Here is a 13,131-nt window from a genome sequence, read left to right on the forward strand (position 1 = left end):
ACTACCTGGACTTTAACCCCGTTACAGGCCTGTTGACGCGTCGGCGCGACATATTCATATGCGTGCGAATGCCACCCTTAAGGTGCCGCTGGGTAAGGAGTAGTGCTGATGGAACAAGTGTGGGTGCACAAGCACACCTGGGAATAAGTCGGTGACGGTGACGGACAGCGGCCCGTAATGCGCTGCAAGCAGGTGTAAGTACATGGATAGCGAAATGTACTGTATCTGTAGGACCTAGGTGGTGTAGGTGCCGCGTAGCTCCCCGCTGCGGGACCGCGCTCCCCACTGCTCCGCACGGCGTCGACTCGCCATCAAGATCTAGCTAGCCATTGCCCGCGAGGCGGTGATACGATGTGGTCCGCAGATGCTCGTGCTAGGGTTATCGCCTCGGCCTCGATCCCAAACGATGGCTGCCTCGAGTCCAAAAGCAACGACCAACGCCCAATCGTCGTCCTCAAGAACGAATGCGCCCGCTAAGAAGACAGGGAAAATAAAAGAAAGGGAAGGAGATGAGAAGAATAGGTCGGAATAGTGTTGCCAAATGCGCTTGCGATGCCGGAGGAGCGAAGCAAATGAACAAGGGAAAAAGATCAATCAGCAGCAGCCTCCGCCGCGACGTCGGCTGCTGAGGGTAAACACCTCTTCCCATTCCCTGAGCCCCCAGTTCTGATTCTTTCCCTTTCCCTTGCATCGCCTTCGCAGGCCGCCGCCGTTATCGTCGACGGTGAGGCCCGTCATGGTGCTCTTGATGCTGCCGCCGTCACTCGCCGCGTTCCAGTGTCCTCCGTCGCCGTACTGGATGCCGCTCATGGGGTTGTCGGGGTTGATTTCGCCAAGCTCAATCTTGGTCAGGATCATGCGTGCGAGGCGGGCGAATATCTCGTCGACGCCGTCGCCGTGGAGGGCGCTTGCCTCGGCCACGACGGGGATGGCGACCTTGCTCGCCCACAGGCTCGCGTCGACGCTCGTAATCTCCCTCCCCTCGGGCGCGACGGTCGCTCGCAGGTGCGTCCCGGCGCCGATGGAACCGGCGCCATCTCGATAGGAGCCGGCGGCGGGCATGGCGGACATGGAGTAAGCGCTGGCGGCGTCGCCGGCCGTCATGGTCGACGTCGAGCCCACGCTGCTCGGCGTCGCCGGGGGCACGCTCGTATCGACCAAGGCGTCGTCCGAGGCGAGGTCGAGCTTGTTGCCGACAAGCATGATGCTCAGGTTCGGTGACGCCAAGGCGCGGGCGTCGTTGAGAAAGGGTTGGAGAGCGCGGAAGGAGGCGTGGGAGCTGATGTCGTAGACGAGTATCGCGCCGGCGGCGCCGCGGTAGTATGATCTCGAAACGGATCGAAAGCGTTCGGTGCCTGCCGTGTCCCAGAGCTGCCGTCGTCAGCCCGCGATGCCGGACGAGGGGGTCTCGCCGGCGGCGCCCTACCTGGAACTTGATGCGTTTCCGCCGCGCTCCGGTGCCGACCTTAATTATTTTAGTGGCGAACTCGACGCCGATGGTCTGGGAGGAAAGGACCCTCCACTCGTTTTTGACGAAACGGTGCAGGAGGCAGGATCTGACCGTGACCGACTGGTTAGCGGAGGAGGCAACCGACGGGCTTGGACTGGACTTGCTTGCCGGTGCCGCTGGGGCCTAGTAGTATGACCTTGGCGAGATAGTCGTACATGCTGCCCAACTCCTGCATTCCTTGGTTAGCGAAGAGCGGTCAAAGGGACCAGCCTCTCGCGGCGGACCTGTTCTTGCGCCGTTCCAGCGCTGTCGTCGCTAGCACCCGACGATCGTCTCGGTCGCGTCATCTTGCCGACAGTCTGATGCGGAGGGATCGGGGCGGGTTGCGCGTGCTTTGCGCGTGCTGCCCGAGCATAGGATTTCGCTGTTGCGGAGGAAAGGAAGAAAGGACGATGGAGAGGAGGGGGGGGGTTAACAACTAGTCTGGAGCATGAGGGTCATGTGCTAGGGGAGTCGGGGGTGCCTCATGACGAATTGACGATGATGGAAGTAAGTACGCGACTGGGGAGGGGGGGTTGATGACTAAGCAATGGTATCTGACACGCCTTGCAATACGACGATGGGAGTTGGGACGAAAGGCGAAATAGTCGCCATGTTGGCTCGTTTAACGCTACGTATTATTATTCAATAGATGGATAAAAGCATCTTGGCAGAGAGGGATAGCCATCGAAAAGGTGGGTGCATTATTATAGCATGCCATATAATAGTATGGGGAAGCGTATGCAGGTCGCTGGAGGTGAACTGTAGGTGTGCGACAACTGTGCTGTACTTATAGTATGTCATGGCAATTAATAGTTAGGTACTTTGTACGCGTAAAAGTACATGTACTTGAGAGATAGTATCCCGTAATTATGGAGTACGAATCGAAGGCCTACGAAGTACACGGAGTACTGCGCATGTACACGGCCTACCTGCTGTAGACTTTTGCTTACAGTACATGTATTTTGCAGCACTAGTGACAACAAGAGCCAAAATAAATGTACTCCGTCCGTACTGCACTCGTACTGCAGCCGTATCTTGCAACAATCGGTCGGCATAGCTTATGGCGAAAGCGATGGTTCCTGCTTGGCAAAGATGTCTTTTTGTGACCAAGATGAATATGCATTTAGTTTTAGTACTATTACTAAGCGAAAGATTTTGAGGATTTACGGTTGATGGCGCAAGAATACTACTGTGCAAGTACGTTGTACCAGTGTGCAAGGCAAGGAGTACTCCGTACATGTACAGTACTGCCCTTAGCTGTACATACTGCCCTTAGTCGTACGTGGTCAACTACATTTATCTGTACAGTAGGTAATAATGTACTTGCTTGTAGTAGGAGATTTACATGTAATAGACAAAACGCGACGAATTACGCGTTTGTTCACAATGTTTGGCTTTAGGCGGTCCACTGATCCGCTGGGTGGAGACAATTGATGTAGTACAACTACTTACTTCTACTTATTACTTGTTCACTTACTGAAGTACACCGTACAAGTAAACGCAGAACAGTTATTAGCAGTTTACTCTCGAGCAGCCTGTCTACAGTTTCCGTAGGCAACCAGGTTACTCAATCGGCCCAGGAGGTTTTTGGCATGGGCCATCTTGCGACTGTAGGGGAGATTGAGCGCTCCGCCGCATGCCCCTCAATTTATCCGGTGCGTAGACCAATATCATCCGTTATGTCATGTCATGGTCGCAGGTGTGTGACCCAAGGGGCAGTAATCAAAATTAAAGTTGGCATCATACCCGTCAACCAGAATCAGATCTTCGCCCTCAGTACGACCAAAGGGTACGAAAGGGCCGAGCAGGATGAAGTTTCCTGCGCAGCAAAGCATCTCCATTCACTATGAAGGAATTGACGAAGATCATATACCCCGGGTGCAACACCATAGAGGTCTCCTGAGACGAAGCGGGGTCCTCGGCCATGGATGACGGCAACAGCGGCATTGCCGATGAACTTTCGCCAACGGAGCCTCCCCGTCATAGCCCAGTGACTGTATGACCTTGGCCGTGTTGTTTCCACGGAGTCATTGTTGACTTTTATCGTACGGCAGAGAGTCGGAGGTATTTCTTCCAATTGTAGCTGAAATGGAGAGCAACATATGCTGTAGAAGTTTTGTTCCGGGAAGCATGTTCTTATCGCACAGTCCTCATTTCCAGTTGACATTCCTCCAGTGCTGGAAGTGGACGTTGTTCTTGCTTTGGTGCAGGTTGCTTGGCCATCGTTGTTGGGCCGGACATGCAGAGTAGAGATTCAGAGAGTGTAGACTGTACCATATATTATTATTACAAGTTAATCAGTTATACAGTAATTGCTCAGTATCGGAGCGTCACAGCCGTTCCCGCACGCTTGACGCCACGCCAGTACCAGCGTGCAAAGCAATTTACCAGTGGAATGCAAAAGTCTGCGCTGTTGGAGAACCCAGCCCAGAGTCCGCCAATTGTTATTCATACCATGGCGGGCCTTGAGCTAAAAACGGCCACTACCGAAAGCTGCTGCTGTCTGTCCGGAATGCTGCGGAGGTACCCACAGTAAGTATCTGTACTAATAAAGGTCCCTAGTTGCCACTATTGGTACCTGTACGGGATACATCGAGGTTCGATTTCCTAGCGGCCATCCACTGTGCTCAATAATCCGTACTGCTAACTTACCGAAGTACGTTCATTACTAGTACCTATTATTATTATAGCGTTCCTACGAGTGATTGGAGCTGACGCAGCCGAGGTCCAGCAGCCTCCAGTCGCGCAAGGGCATACTTGAGAGGTTCATCGTGTCCACTTGTGAACAACTCCCGTTCAGGTCGTCGGTCAATAATCCGCTCAAGGGAATCGATTGGCCACCACCATGAAGATTGAAAATCGCACATTCATCGTGTCTGGAGGGTAAGCAGGTCCATCCATCCATCGTCGGCGTCAAACGAAAGCGCGCGATGACTGACGACCGGCTCGACATGATGCAGCGCCTCGGGCCTGGGCAGAGCATGCGTCGAGGACATTGTCAAGCACGGCGGAAGCGCCGCCATTCTGGACCTGAGCGAGGACGGAAAGACGTTTGCGGATGAGCTCGGCCCGTCTGCCAGGTTCTTTGTCTGCGACGTGTTGGACTCGTCGAGCATCGTCAAGGCCGTCGAGGGCACCGTCGAATGGGCGAGGGCGACGAGGAGACCGCTCGGTGGCGTAATCCCTGCCGCTGGCGTCTCAACACCGGCGACGGTGAGTTGGAGTCGGGCGGAGACTCGCCAAGCGTCCCGGTCGAGTGGCCCCCGCTGACATGGACAGATTCTCGACCGCGACGGCGCCGCCTTTAACCTCGACGACGTCGACTTTGTGCTCGGCGTCAACCTGCGCGGCGTTTTGGATCTCGTGAGCAAGTCGGTCGAGCAGATGGCCAAGAGCGAGGCCGATACCGACGGCGAGCGTGGCGTCGTCGTCATGGTGGCCTCCTCTGCCGCATTTGACGGCCAAAAGGGCCAGCTGTCGTACTCGGCGAGCAAGGGAGCGGTGGCGGCCATGACGCTGCCGATGGCGCGAGACCTGGCCCGGTACGGGATCCGCGTCGTGACGATTGCGCCGAGCCTGTTCGAGACGCGCATGACGAGCATGATGTCGGCCAAGGTGCGCAAGAGCCTCGAGGCCACCTTTGAGTTCCCGAAGCGCTCGGGCAGGCCGGACGAGTTTGCGTCGCTCGTGAGGCAGTCGATTGAGAACTCGATGCTCAACGGCACCGTCATCCGGCTCGATGGTGGCTCGCGGCCTTCCAAGATTTAGGTTCATCATCATCGTCATTGTCACCATCATCATCGCCATCATCATCTTGGTTAGAGTGAGGCCGGGGGCCCGATATCGGCTGCCACTGAGCGCCACACCCCGCACCAAACCCCTAGTTTCCCCAACAGCTTCATCTCCGCCCCGAGTCTTTGCCTTTGTCACGACACTCAACTCAAAATCTACATGTAGCCTCACCTTTCGTCCTGACTATGGTGCCTTTTTGATGGCACATTCGTGCCTATGCTTGCACTTTGATTCTTTTCTGTACTTGTTTTGCATCTCCCAAGAACTTGCAGGTAGTTGGTGTACACCTACCCCGTACTCTACCTGCTACTTGTACTTGTAGTACTCCGTAACAGCACCTTATCAAGTCCTTGCAGCGCTCAGTAGGTGTACATACTATTAGTACCTAACCTACTAAGATATCCACAGCTTCTCCGTAGTAGGTGCTGGGTACTAAGGTACTCTACGAACTCCCCTCTGCAGTACAAACTGCTACTGTACATGTACAGTACTAGTAGACATTTCGCTGTACAGTACAGTAAGTACAGAACGGAGTATGGAGTACATGTAGTTGTATTAAGTAAGATGAGCCAACTGCGGAGTCTGATGCAACAGATGGAAAAAGGGGGCTGCCCTGACTAGGGCTACAACGAATCAAGGATCGTGAGATGAGTTAGAATCAATCTATCGGTGTTCTTCTTGATGATGTTGTTGCCAACCACAAGGTGTCCTCTGGGCCTGCTTAAATAGGCGCAGATGTGGACACCGCTACGTAACTAACTACCCGGACTTTAACCCTGTTACAGGCCTGTTGACGCGTCGGCGCGACAGAGTCTCTACGGAGTAGATTCGGGGGCTGTCCCACTGACTTCTTCATCGCAGCGAACCTCTGCGGGGTTCCTTCAGGGGAGCTGGAATACGAGACTCCACTGCTTACTCGTAAATTATTGTTCATTCAGGATCATAAGCTCGTCAGGTCGACATCGACACCAAGATCGGCACCTGAGCTATTATATTTGCCGTCCAATATTGGACCGATGGGCGAATTGAGTTTGCCAACACGACACCCTAATTGTCGAGACTGATTGGCCGAGCTTGACCCCGAGGTACAATTCTCCGCACCGATGGTAAACTCTGTTACCGCCTGCCGTTGGTGCTAATTATTATTGCTGATAGTCCAACCTCCAGGGGTCCGTCCACCCAACAAGAACCGTCCACTCATGCCGCCGTCATTTCTCATCCTCCTCCCGTCGCTCACTTCTTTCCCTTCCTTGCCTTTTCTTTCTTTCCCTCCTACCGGTTGTTGGGGTCTCGTCGATCCCCGGTATCCAATTACGCCGTCATGAGAAAGCTCCTTCTGCCGAGAGGAGGCACCATCTTGCCATGTCGCTCGTCGAGCCCCGCGTTGGCAGCTCGATGCCAGCTTCACACCTTCGCCACCACGGCGAAGCCAGGCCAAGCCCGTCGGCAGCTTGCGCCATGGCGACCGACTTCAATTCGACGGCTGCGATTGAGCACGACGACGTCGAGATGGGATGCCGGCGAGGAAGAGACGGGCACCTACAGCGAGGCCGACCACGAGCACGCCGTCATTTCCACCTTTGACCTCTTCTCTGTCGGCATCGGCCCGTCGTCCTCCCACACCGTTGGGCCGATGCGGGCAGGAAACATCTTCATCGCCGACCTCGTCGAGGCCGACCTCCTGCGCAGGGTTCACCGCCTTCGCGTCTCGATATACGGCAGCCTGGCCCTCACCGGCGAGGGCCACATGACGCCCTCGGCCCTGTTGCTGGGGCTCGAGAGCGCCGATGTCGGCACCGTCGACACCACGCACGTGCCGGAGCGATTCGCCGAAATCAAAAACACCAAGAAGCTGTTCCTCGGCCGCGCGCTTGCCCGAGGCGCGGGAAGGGAAATCGACTTTGATTATGGCCGCGACTTCATTTGGGAATGGGGTCGGAAGCTGCCCCTCCACAGCAACGGCATGCGATTCACCGTCTTCGACGCCGACGGCTACGTCCTCGCCACCAACGACCTCTTCAGCGTCGGCGGCGGCTTCGTCGTCAACGGCGCCCTCTCCATCAACCCGGACGTTCAAGAATCGAGCTCGGTGACGATCAAGGACGACGCCGCGGCCGCCCACCCGGCCGACTTGGCCGAAAACATGTACTACAAGGAAATCCGCCGGTCCGACGCCGCCGGCGGTCGCAAGACCGGTGCCGAAGTGAAGCTCCTCGACGACGCTTCCGCCACGCCCGCTCCTCCACCCCCTGCCGCCGCCGCTCTCGGTTCCGGCGCCGATTCGGGCGACGTGTCGGCGACGGAGGGCGGAGACGACGCGGCGGTCGATGCCGAGGCGGCGTCCGACTCGGCCCCGAGCCAGAAACCCCGGTACCCGTTTCACAACGCCAGCAGCCTCCTGTCGCTGTGCAACAAGCACAACCTCACGATAGCCCAGCTGGTGTACGAGAACGAGAAGAGCCACGGCTACACGGACGAGGAGATTTACCAGAAGCTTGGGCGCATATGGCAGGTCATGGACGACAGCATTCTCGAAAGCGTCCAGGCACCCGAAGACTCCATCCTCCCAGGCTCGCTCAAGCTGCACCGACGAGCGCCGGCGTTGTATAAGCGACTCACGCGCGGACTCTACGCCTCGCGCACCCGAGATGCGACCCCCGCGTCGTCGCCGTTCTTTCCCAAGACGAAAGCCGAAGGGGGCTCTCTGCCGCAATCTTCGTCGACGACGACGCTGGCTCGGATGCAGGGCGCGCCGGGCGCCATCAGCAGGCGGCAGCACGCGCGCGTGCACGGCGCGCTCGACCATCCAATCGCACCCTCGCCGACGCGTCGGACGACGTTTCCGGCCATGGACTACCTCACCGTCTACGCCATGGCCGTCAACGAGACGAACGCGGCGGGTGGGCGCATCGTCACGGCGCCGACCAACGGCGCGGCCGGCATCATCCCCGCCGTGCTCAAGTACACGATCGAGTTCCTCAGCGACGACCCTGAGCGCGACATACCCACCTTTCTGCTGACGGCGGCGGCCATCGGCATGCTGTACAAGCGCGGCGCGACCATCTCGGCGGCCGAGGGCGGATGCATGGCCGAGGTCGGCGTCGCCTGCTCGATGGCGGCCGGCGCCTTTGCCGCCTGCATGGGTGCCAGCCCGGAGACGATTGAGCAGGCAGCCGAGATTGGTATCGAGCACAACCTCGGCCTCACCTGCGACCCGGTAGGGGGGCTCGTGCAGGCGCCCTGCATCGAACGGAACGCGCTCGGCGCCATCAAGGCCATCTCGAGCGCCAACCTCGCCCTCAGCAGCGTGACGGGGACGCAGAAGATTCGGCTCGACGACGCGATCCGCGCCATGCGCGTGACGGCCAAGGGGATGCGCAACGAGTTTAAGGAGACGAGCCTCAGCGGACTGGCGACCTCGGTGCCGTTTCTCAACATCCCCGTCAGCGTTCCCGATTGCTGAAGCATGGCCATGGCACTTGACCCCTTTTTATCGATATTGGTCGTTTACTTTTTAAATTCTTTCTTGGCATCCATTCATTCATTCGTCGTTGCGACGGCCCCAGACCCAGCTGTTCGTATTGCAAAGGTGTCTACAAGTACACCGTCCCGGCCGCTTTACATTTCGTCTCCGGTCCAAGTTACCTGCGGTATTCAAAGACATCACGAGGGAGGCCGGCGCTGGAAGCATTGCACTTGGATGCCACTGAGAGAATCCCAGGACCAACAAACTCACGGTAGAGCGGACGCAAGAGTGTTGCCGAAGCAGCGACGAGATGCACAATCAAGATCTTGATGGATGTAAAGCCTAAGGAGGGCAGTAGGTTGAAGAATGAACGCAAAGGTGACATGAAGGAGGGACGAAACGCGGGCGCAACTGAAGCTACAGACAGGGAACGGCTGAAGCAAGCGGACGTCAGGTGCCTTCTTCCTTGATCGTCGACCCATGCCGCCAGGGCCATGAGGCGAAGTGTCTAGTACAGCATGGCACCGGCATCGGCATCGGCAGAGGCAGGAGCACGGGCGGTGCTCTACTTGCGGCAGTACCTCCACTTGACGGCGAACTTGACCGTCAGCTTGCCGCTGATGTGGTCGACCTGTCGGTGGCGAGGCAGTTAGCGGCACGGTACGGATGCGATGCACGATCCGGCCAGGGGGGAGAGCAGAACGTACAGCGATGAGGGCGGGCAGGTGGGTCGGGCTGATGTTGCAGGCGGTGTTCATGTTGAGGATGGCGGTGCTGCCGCCGCAGTCGGACCAGGACTCGATGCCGGGACGCGACTGGAGGTTGAAGTTTCCGCTATACTTGCCGGGCAGGCTGATGGCGTAGTCGACATGGCGGGCGGCGCTGCCGGTGAAGGAGAAGGTGTTGGTGCACTGGCCACGGGCGCCCTTGGGGATCTCGGCGAAGCCGATCATGTCGGTGTCGAGGATGGTGAACCTGGTGCCGTCGGGTCAGCTTGGGGTACCGTTGCAGCCTTTGCCCCGTCACGGAGGCGGGCGACGTACTGGTAACCGGCGTCAAACTCCATGTTGAGGGTGAGCTTGCAGTTCTTGCGCCAGTCGCTGGCTCGGGTGCCGGGGCCGGTCTGGACCTCGTAGGCGGAGAAGGTGGCCTCGAAGAGGGAGCCGGTGGCATCGACCTGGACGTTGGCGGTGCCGGCGGGGCATCCGCTGCCGAGGAGGCTCACGCCCCTGACGCGGACCTTCTTGGGCGCGACGGCGGCCGTGTTGGGTGCGGCGGCGGCGAGGCCGAGCAAGGGAGCGAGGATGGTGAGGAAACGCATGTTGAAAAGGGCTTGGGCTTTGTGAGCTCAGGTGATTGCGTGCGAGTGGATGGTCTCTGGCGAGGATAGAGAGGTAGGCGATGAATGGGAGCGGAGAGGGAGACAAGCGAGGGCTTTTTATACACTTTTCCCAGCCTGCACAGGACTTGGACTCGACAGAGGCTGGACGGAGAATGGGACGGAGAATGAGGCGGAGAATGAGACTGCCTGCAGGGTCCGGCAGGATGGATTCGAGGCTGACAGCGGTCTGGACTCTCCGAATGAGGTGTCATCCGGCAGGTCAGCCTGCATGAGCCCAGCTGCCGGGCATCGACCAGGGTTCGTCATGGGGGCAACGGACGGGAACGCCATCTCTGCTCGTTACGAGGCGACGACAGGCTCGTAGGGTGCGCGACTGCCGTGCCTTGCATGGGCCGGCACGGTGAAGCTGGCGGACGAGTGACGAGCTTGGAGGAGGATGGCGAGGAAGAGGTCGAGATGATGGAGGGTGAAGGCTCCCGAGGCGCAGGTCCATTCGTATATGCAAGCCATTTATGCTTCTTTTTTGACACAATATGCTAGCGAGGCCGACGAATTATCAAGCACGATCCTCCCATGCTCGACGGCCAGGACGGTGTCGTGGTGGCCACGGCCGACGGATGAATACGACGGGCGGATGTCGCATGTGCTCCCCTCCCCCCTCGGCCTCGAAACGAGTCGATGGATGGGTGCAGCGACGCAGAGCGACGCAATCTACTCTGTTCTGCCATGGTGCATGTGCGATCAAGTTGCCGCATGGACGGTGCATGGCGTGAAATTCAGGCCAAGATGAATATTCCTCGACCCATGCATCTCATCTGGTCTGACTGGCCGTCGTCAGATCGCCGGGGACCAGCAACCAGGACGGAATAGGCAGCTGGCTCTGGGGTTACGCAGCTGGCTCTGGGGTTGCGCAGCTCCCTCTGGGGCGTCGCACATGGCTTGCTTGCACGATGCAACGCTTGGTGTGGCGACCCATGGGCTCGTCCTGTTTCGAAGAAGAAGGTGTCGATGCCGTCGTTGTCGTCGTTGTCGTCGTGGTCGTTGTCGTGGTCGTTGTCATGGTCGTCCTCCTTGCCCGTGCTGCTGGCTCAGTTTGTACGAGCTTTCTTCGTATCTTTTCGTCGTCCATCCAACAGCAGCTTCGTTTCCCCATCCGACCTCGCCAAGGTGTGGCAGCCGGAAGATCGATGGGACGACCAATCACCCATGGCCCACCACCCATCCATCACCACCCGGCGAGACAGCCAACGCCGACGGCAGGACCGGCAGCGAGAGCGACGCCAGCAGCAGGGCCGACAGCGACGCCGACGCCGGCCTCAACCCCGACATTGACACCAGAAGCGCCTAACGAGCCTATGGCGACGGCTCGCCACCCCGGCAGTCTTCGTAGGGCTGAGGGCTGTCAGCGAGCGCCACCGTGGACAGCCGCACCTCGTATCGACCTGAGGCTATACACGTGTGTACCGAAGGCTGCCCTCGCAGCGGGTGCGCGACCCTGTACGATCGCGTACGAGTACCTGGCATAACCTGCACGACGCCACGTCCGGGGAGGCGCGGGGGGGGCCGGCGGCGTGCGGGCGGCGTGCCAGAAATAGCATCAAGGCTGGGGAGCGCAGGCGAACCACCAAGGTAAAGACGAGCCCGAGGAAAAAAGAAGACAGAATCGTCGGTGGCCGGGAGAGCAGCTCGAGACGCGTGGGGGCGGCCGGAATAGATGTCTGCGTCTGCCTCTTGCTTCCGTTCCGTTGCTGGCTCGACGACGACGTGGCGCGAGTCTGGATTTTGCTAGCCGGTGCGGCTGATGTGACGATACAACGGTAGGAGCAACGGCGCCGCGCATGGGGGAAGTCGTCACCGTCATGTTTGCAAAGGCCAGGGCCGCTCCTTCGTCGCCGCATCGGCTCGGCGCCTTCAACCTCTCTCGTCCCTGCCGAGGTTTGTCGGTTGCCTCGTCGTCCGTCGTCGTCGGTTCACGTACCTGTACCTGCACAAACATGCACGATGCACATACATGTAACTTGCACCTAGGTATACACGTGTTACGCATGCATTCATGCGTATCAATACCTGCTGCACCGGTTCGGGTACGGAATACAAGTACTTCTACATGCCTGCTGTTGGGACACAGAATCACTCCGTACGGAGCAGGCGTTTGTGCGACGTACTTGCCCGTTGTGCTTCTCTTGGCTTCCTTGGCCTTGGCATTGAGCTCTTTGCGCCTGCCGCCCCCGACGTTGTTGCCCAACCACGCTCCATGCATGTACTATTCACCCAGGACACGGCTTCTGCACCTACGCTCCATGTACATGCACACGGTATGGTAGCATGTCTTGCCCGTACCTCCGTGTACTTCTACCTAGCGGCAAGTACAGGGGCAGCCGAGCAGAGGTACGAGTACATGGGCAGACGGGGCACTCGTGCCCAGCGCGCCGCCGTGCGCTTTCCTTTTTCTTTCGAAAACGCATGGCGCATTTGCCGAGCGAGGGGCCCGGCCGTGGCTGAGCAGGGATGTGCTGCTGATGGTGCCATGGTGGTGTGTGTTTGTCCAGTCGTGGCGGGCCATGGCCTGGTTCTTAGCGAGCGTTGGCGTTTTGTGCCTATTTGTGCATGTCCGACTATTCTTGCACAACACATCGATCCGCTCGTCGATGCGCCCACATACCTACATGGACATGCTGGGCTTGCATGCATGTGCTTGGTACTCGCATAAGGGCACGGAGTACTCCGTACAGATGCAAGCAACTCCCAACGCCAACACCAGCCCCCTACATGCACATGCCGTGCGACTAGCTGTACTGTATGCTTGTGTACGCGCTCCCATGCCCGACGCTCGACGTGCCATGGCTATTTTTATTCTCCCATTTTTGTTTTTTCCCTGTCGCCGTTCGTTGGGCTGGACCGCCTCTCCGCCTCGTATCGTCGATCTCTTCCTCTGCTCTTGGCACACCTGCTCGATGGCCGACATCTGCATCCGCATGCATGTGCACATGTACGTGCCTGTGAGAATGCCTCACCGGCGGCTGGGAGCTCCGGGGCCGC

The 13,131-nt window shown here is 58.4% G+C and overlaps 5 protein-coding genes across 5 annotated transcripts; 3 read left to right on the forward strand and 2 right to left on the reverse strand.

Annotated features, from left to right (window-relative positions):
- Positions 1-594: 594 nt before the first annotated feature.
- Positions 595-1,797, reverse strand: DCS_04526 (GTP-binding protein ypt4; the record flags this gene model as incomplete). Its single annotated transcript, XM_040801835.1, has 4 exons — positions 595-1,371; positions 1,427-1,556; positions 1,606-1,679; positions 1,735-1,797. The coding sequence occupies 4 exons, from the start codon at positions 1,795-1,797 to the stop codon at positions 595-597; spliced, it is 1,044 nt and encodes a 347-aa protein (XP_040656868.1).
- A 2,540-nt stretch (positions 1,798-4,337) lies between these two features.
- Positions 4,338-5,260, forward strand: DCS_04527 (3-hydroxyacyl-CoA dehydrogenase; the record flags this gene model as incomplete). Its single annotated transcript, XM_040801836.1, has 3 exons — positions 4,338-4,375; positions 4,453-4,705; positions 4,772-5,260. The coding sequence occupies 3 exons, from the start codon at positions 4,338-4,340 to the stop codon at positions 5,258-5,260; spliced, it is 780 nt and encodes a 259-aa protein (XP_040656869.1).
- Positions 5,261-6,605: 1,345 nt separating this feature from the next.
- Positions 6,606-8,747, forward strand: DCS_04528 (uncharacterized protein; the record flags this gene model as incomplete). Its single annotated transcript, XM_040801837.1, has 1 exon — positions 6,606-8,747. The coding sequence occupies one exon, from the start codon at positions 6,606-6,608 to the stop codon at positions 8,745-8,747; it is 2,142 nt and encodes a 713-aa protein (XP_040656870.1).
- A 568-nt stretch (positions 8,748-9,315) lies between these two features.
- DCS_04529 (uncharacterized protein) lies at positions 9,316-10,071 on the reverse strand (the record flags this gene model as incomplete). Its single annotated transcript, XM_040801838.1, has 3 exons — positions 9,316-9,381; positions 9,458-9,725; positions 9,794-10,071. The coding sequence occupies 3 exons, from the start codon at positions 10,069-10,071 to the stop codon at positions 9,316-9,318; spliced, it is 612 nt and encodes a 203-aa protein (XP_040656871.1).
- A 971-nt stretch (positions 10,072-11,042) lies between these two features.
- Positions 11,043-11,618, forward strand: DCS_04530 (uncharacterized protein; the record flags this gene model as incomplete). The annotated part of the gene is made up of 1 exon (XM_040801839.1): positions 11,043-11,618. One exon carries the CDS (start codon positions 11,043-11,045, stop codon positions 11,616-11,618), a length of 576 nt encoding a protein of 191 aa, XP_040656872.1.
- Positions 11,619-13,131: the final 1,513 nt, after the last annotated feature.

The sequence above is a fragment of the Drechmeria coniospora genome, chromosome 02 (genome assembly GCF_001625195.1).
Source record: "Drechmeria coniospora strain ARSEF 6962 chromosome 02, whole genome shotgun sequence".
In the NCBI taxonomy this organism is placed as follows: domain Eukaryota; kingdom Fungi; phylum Ascomycota; class Sordariomycetes; order Hypocreales; family Ophiocordycipitaceae; genus Drechmeria; species Drechmeria coniospora.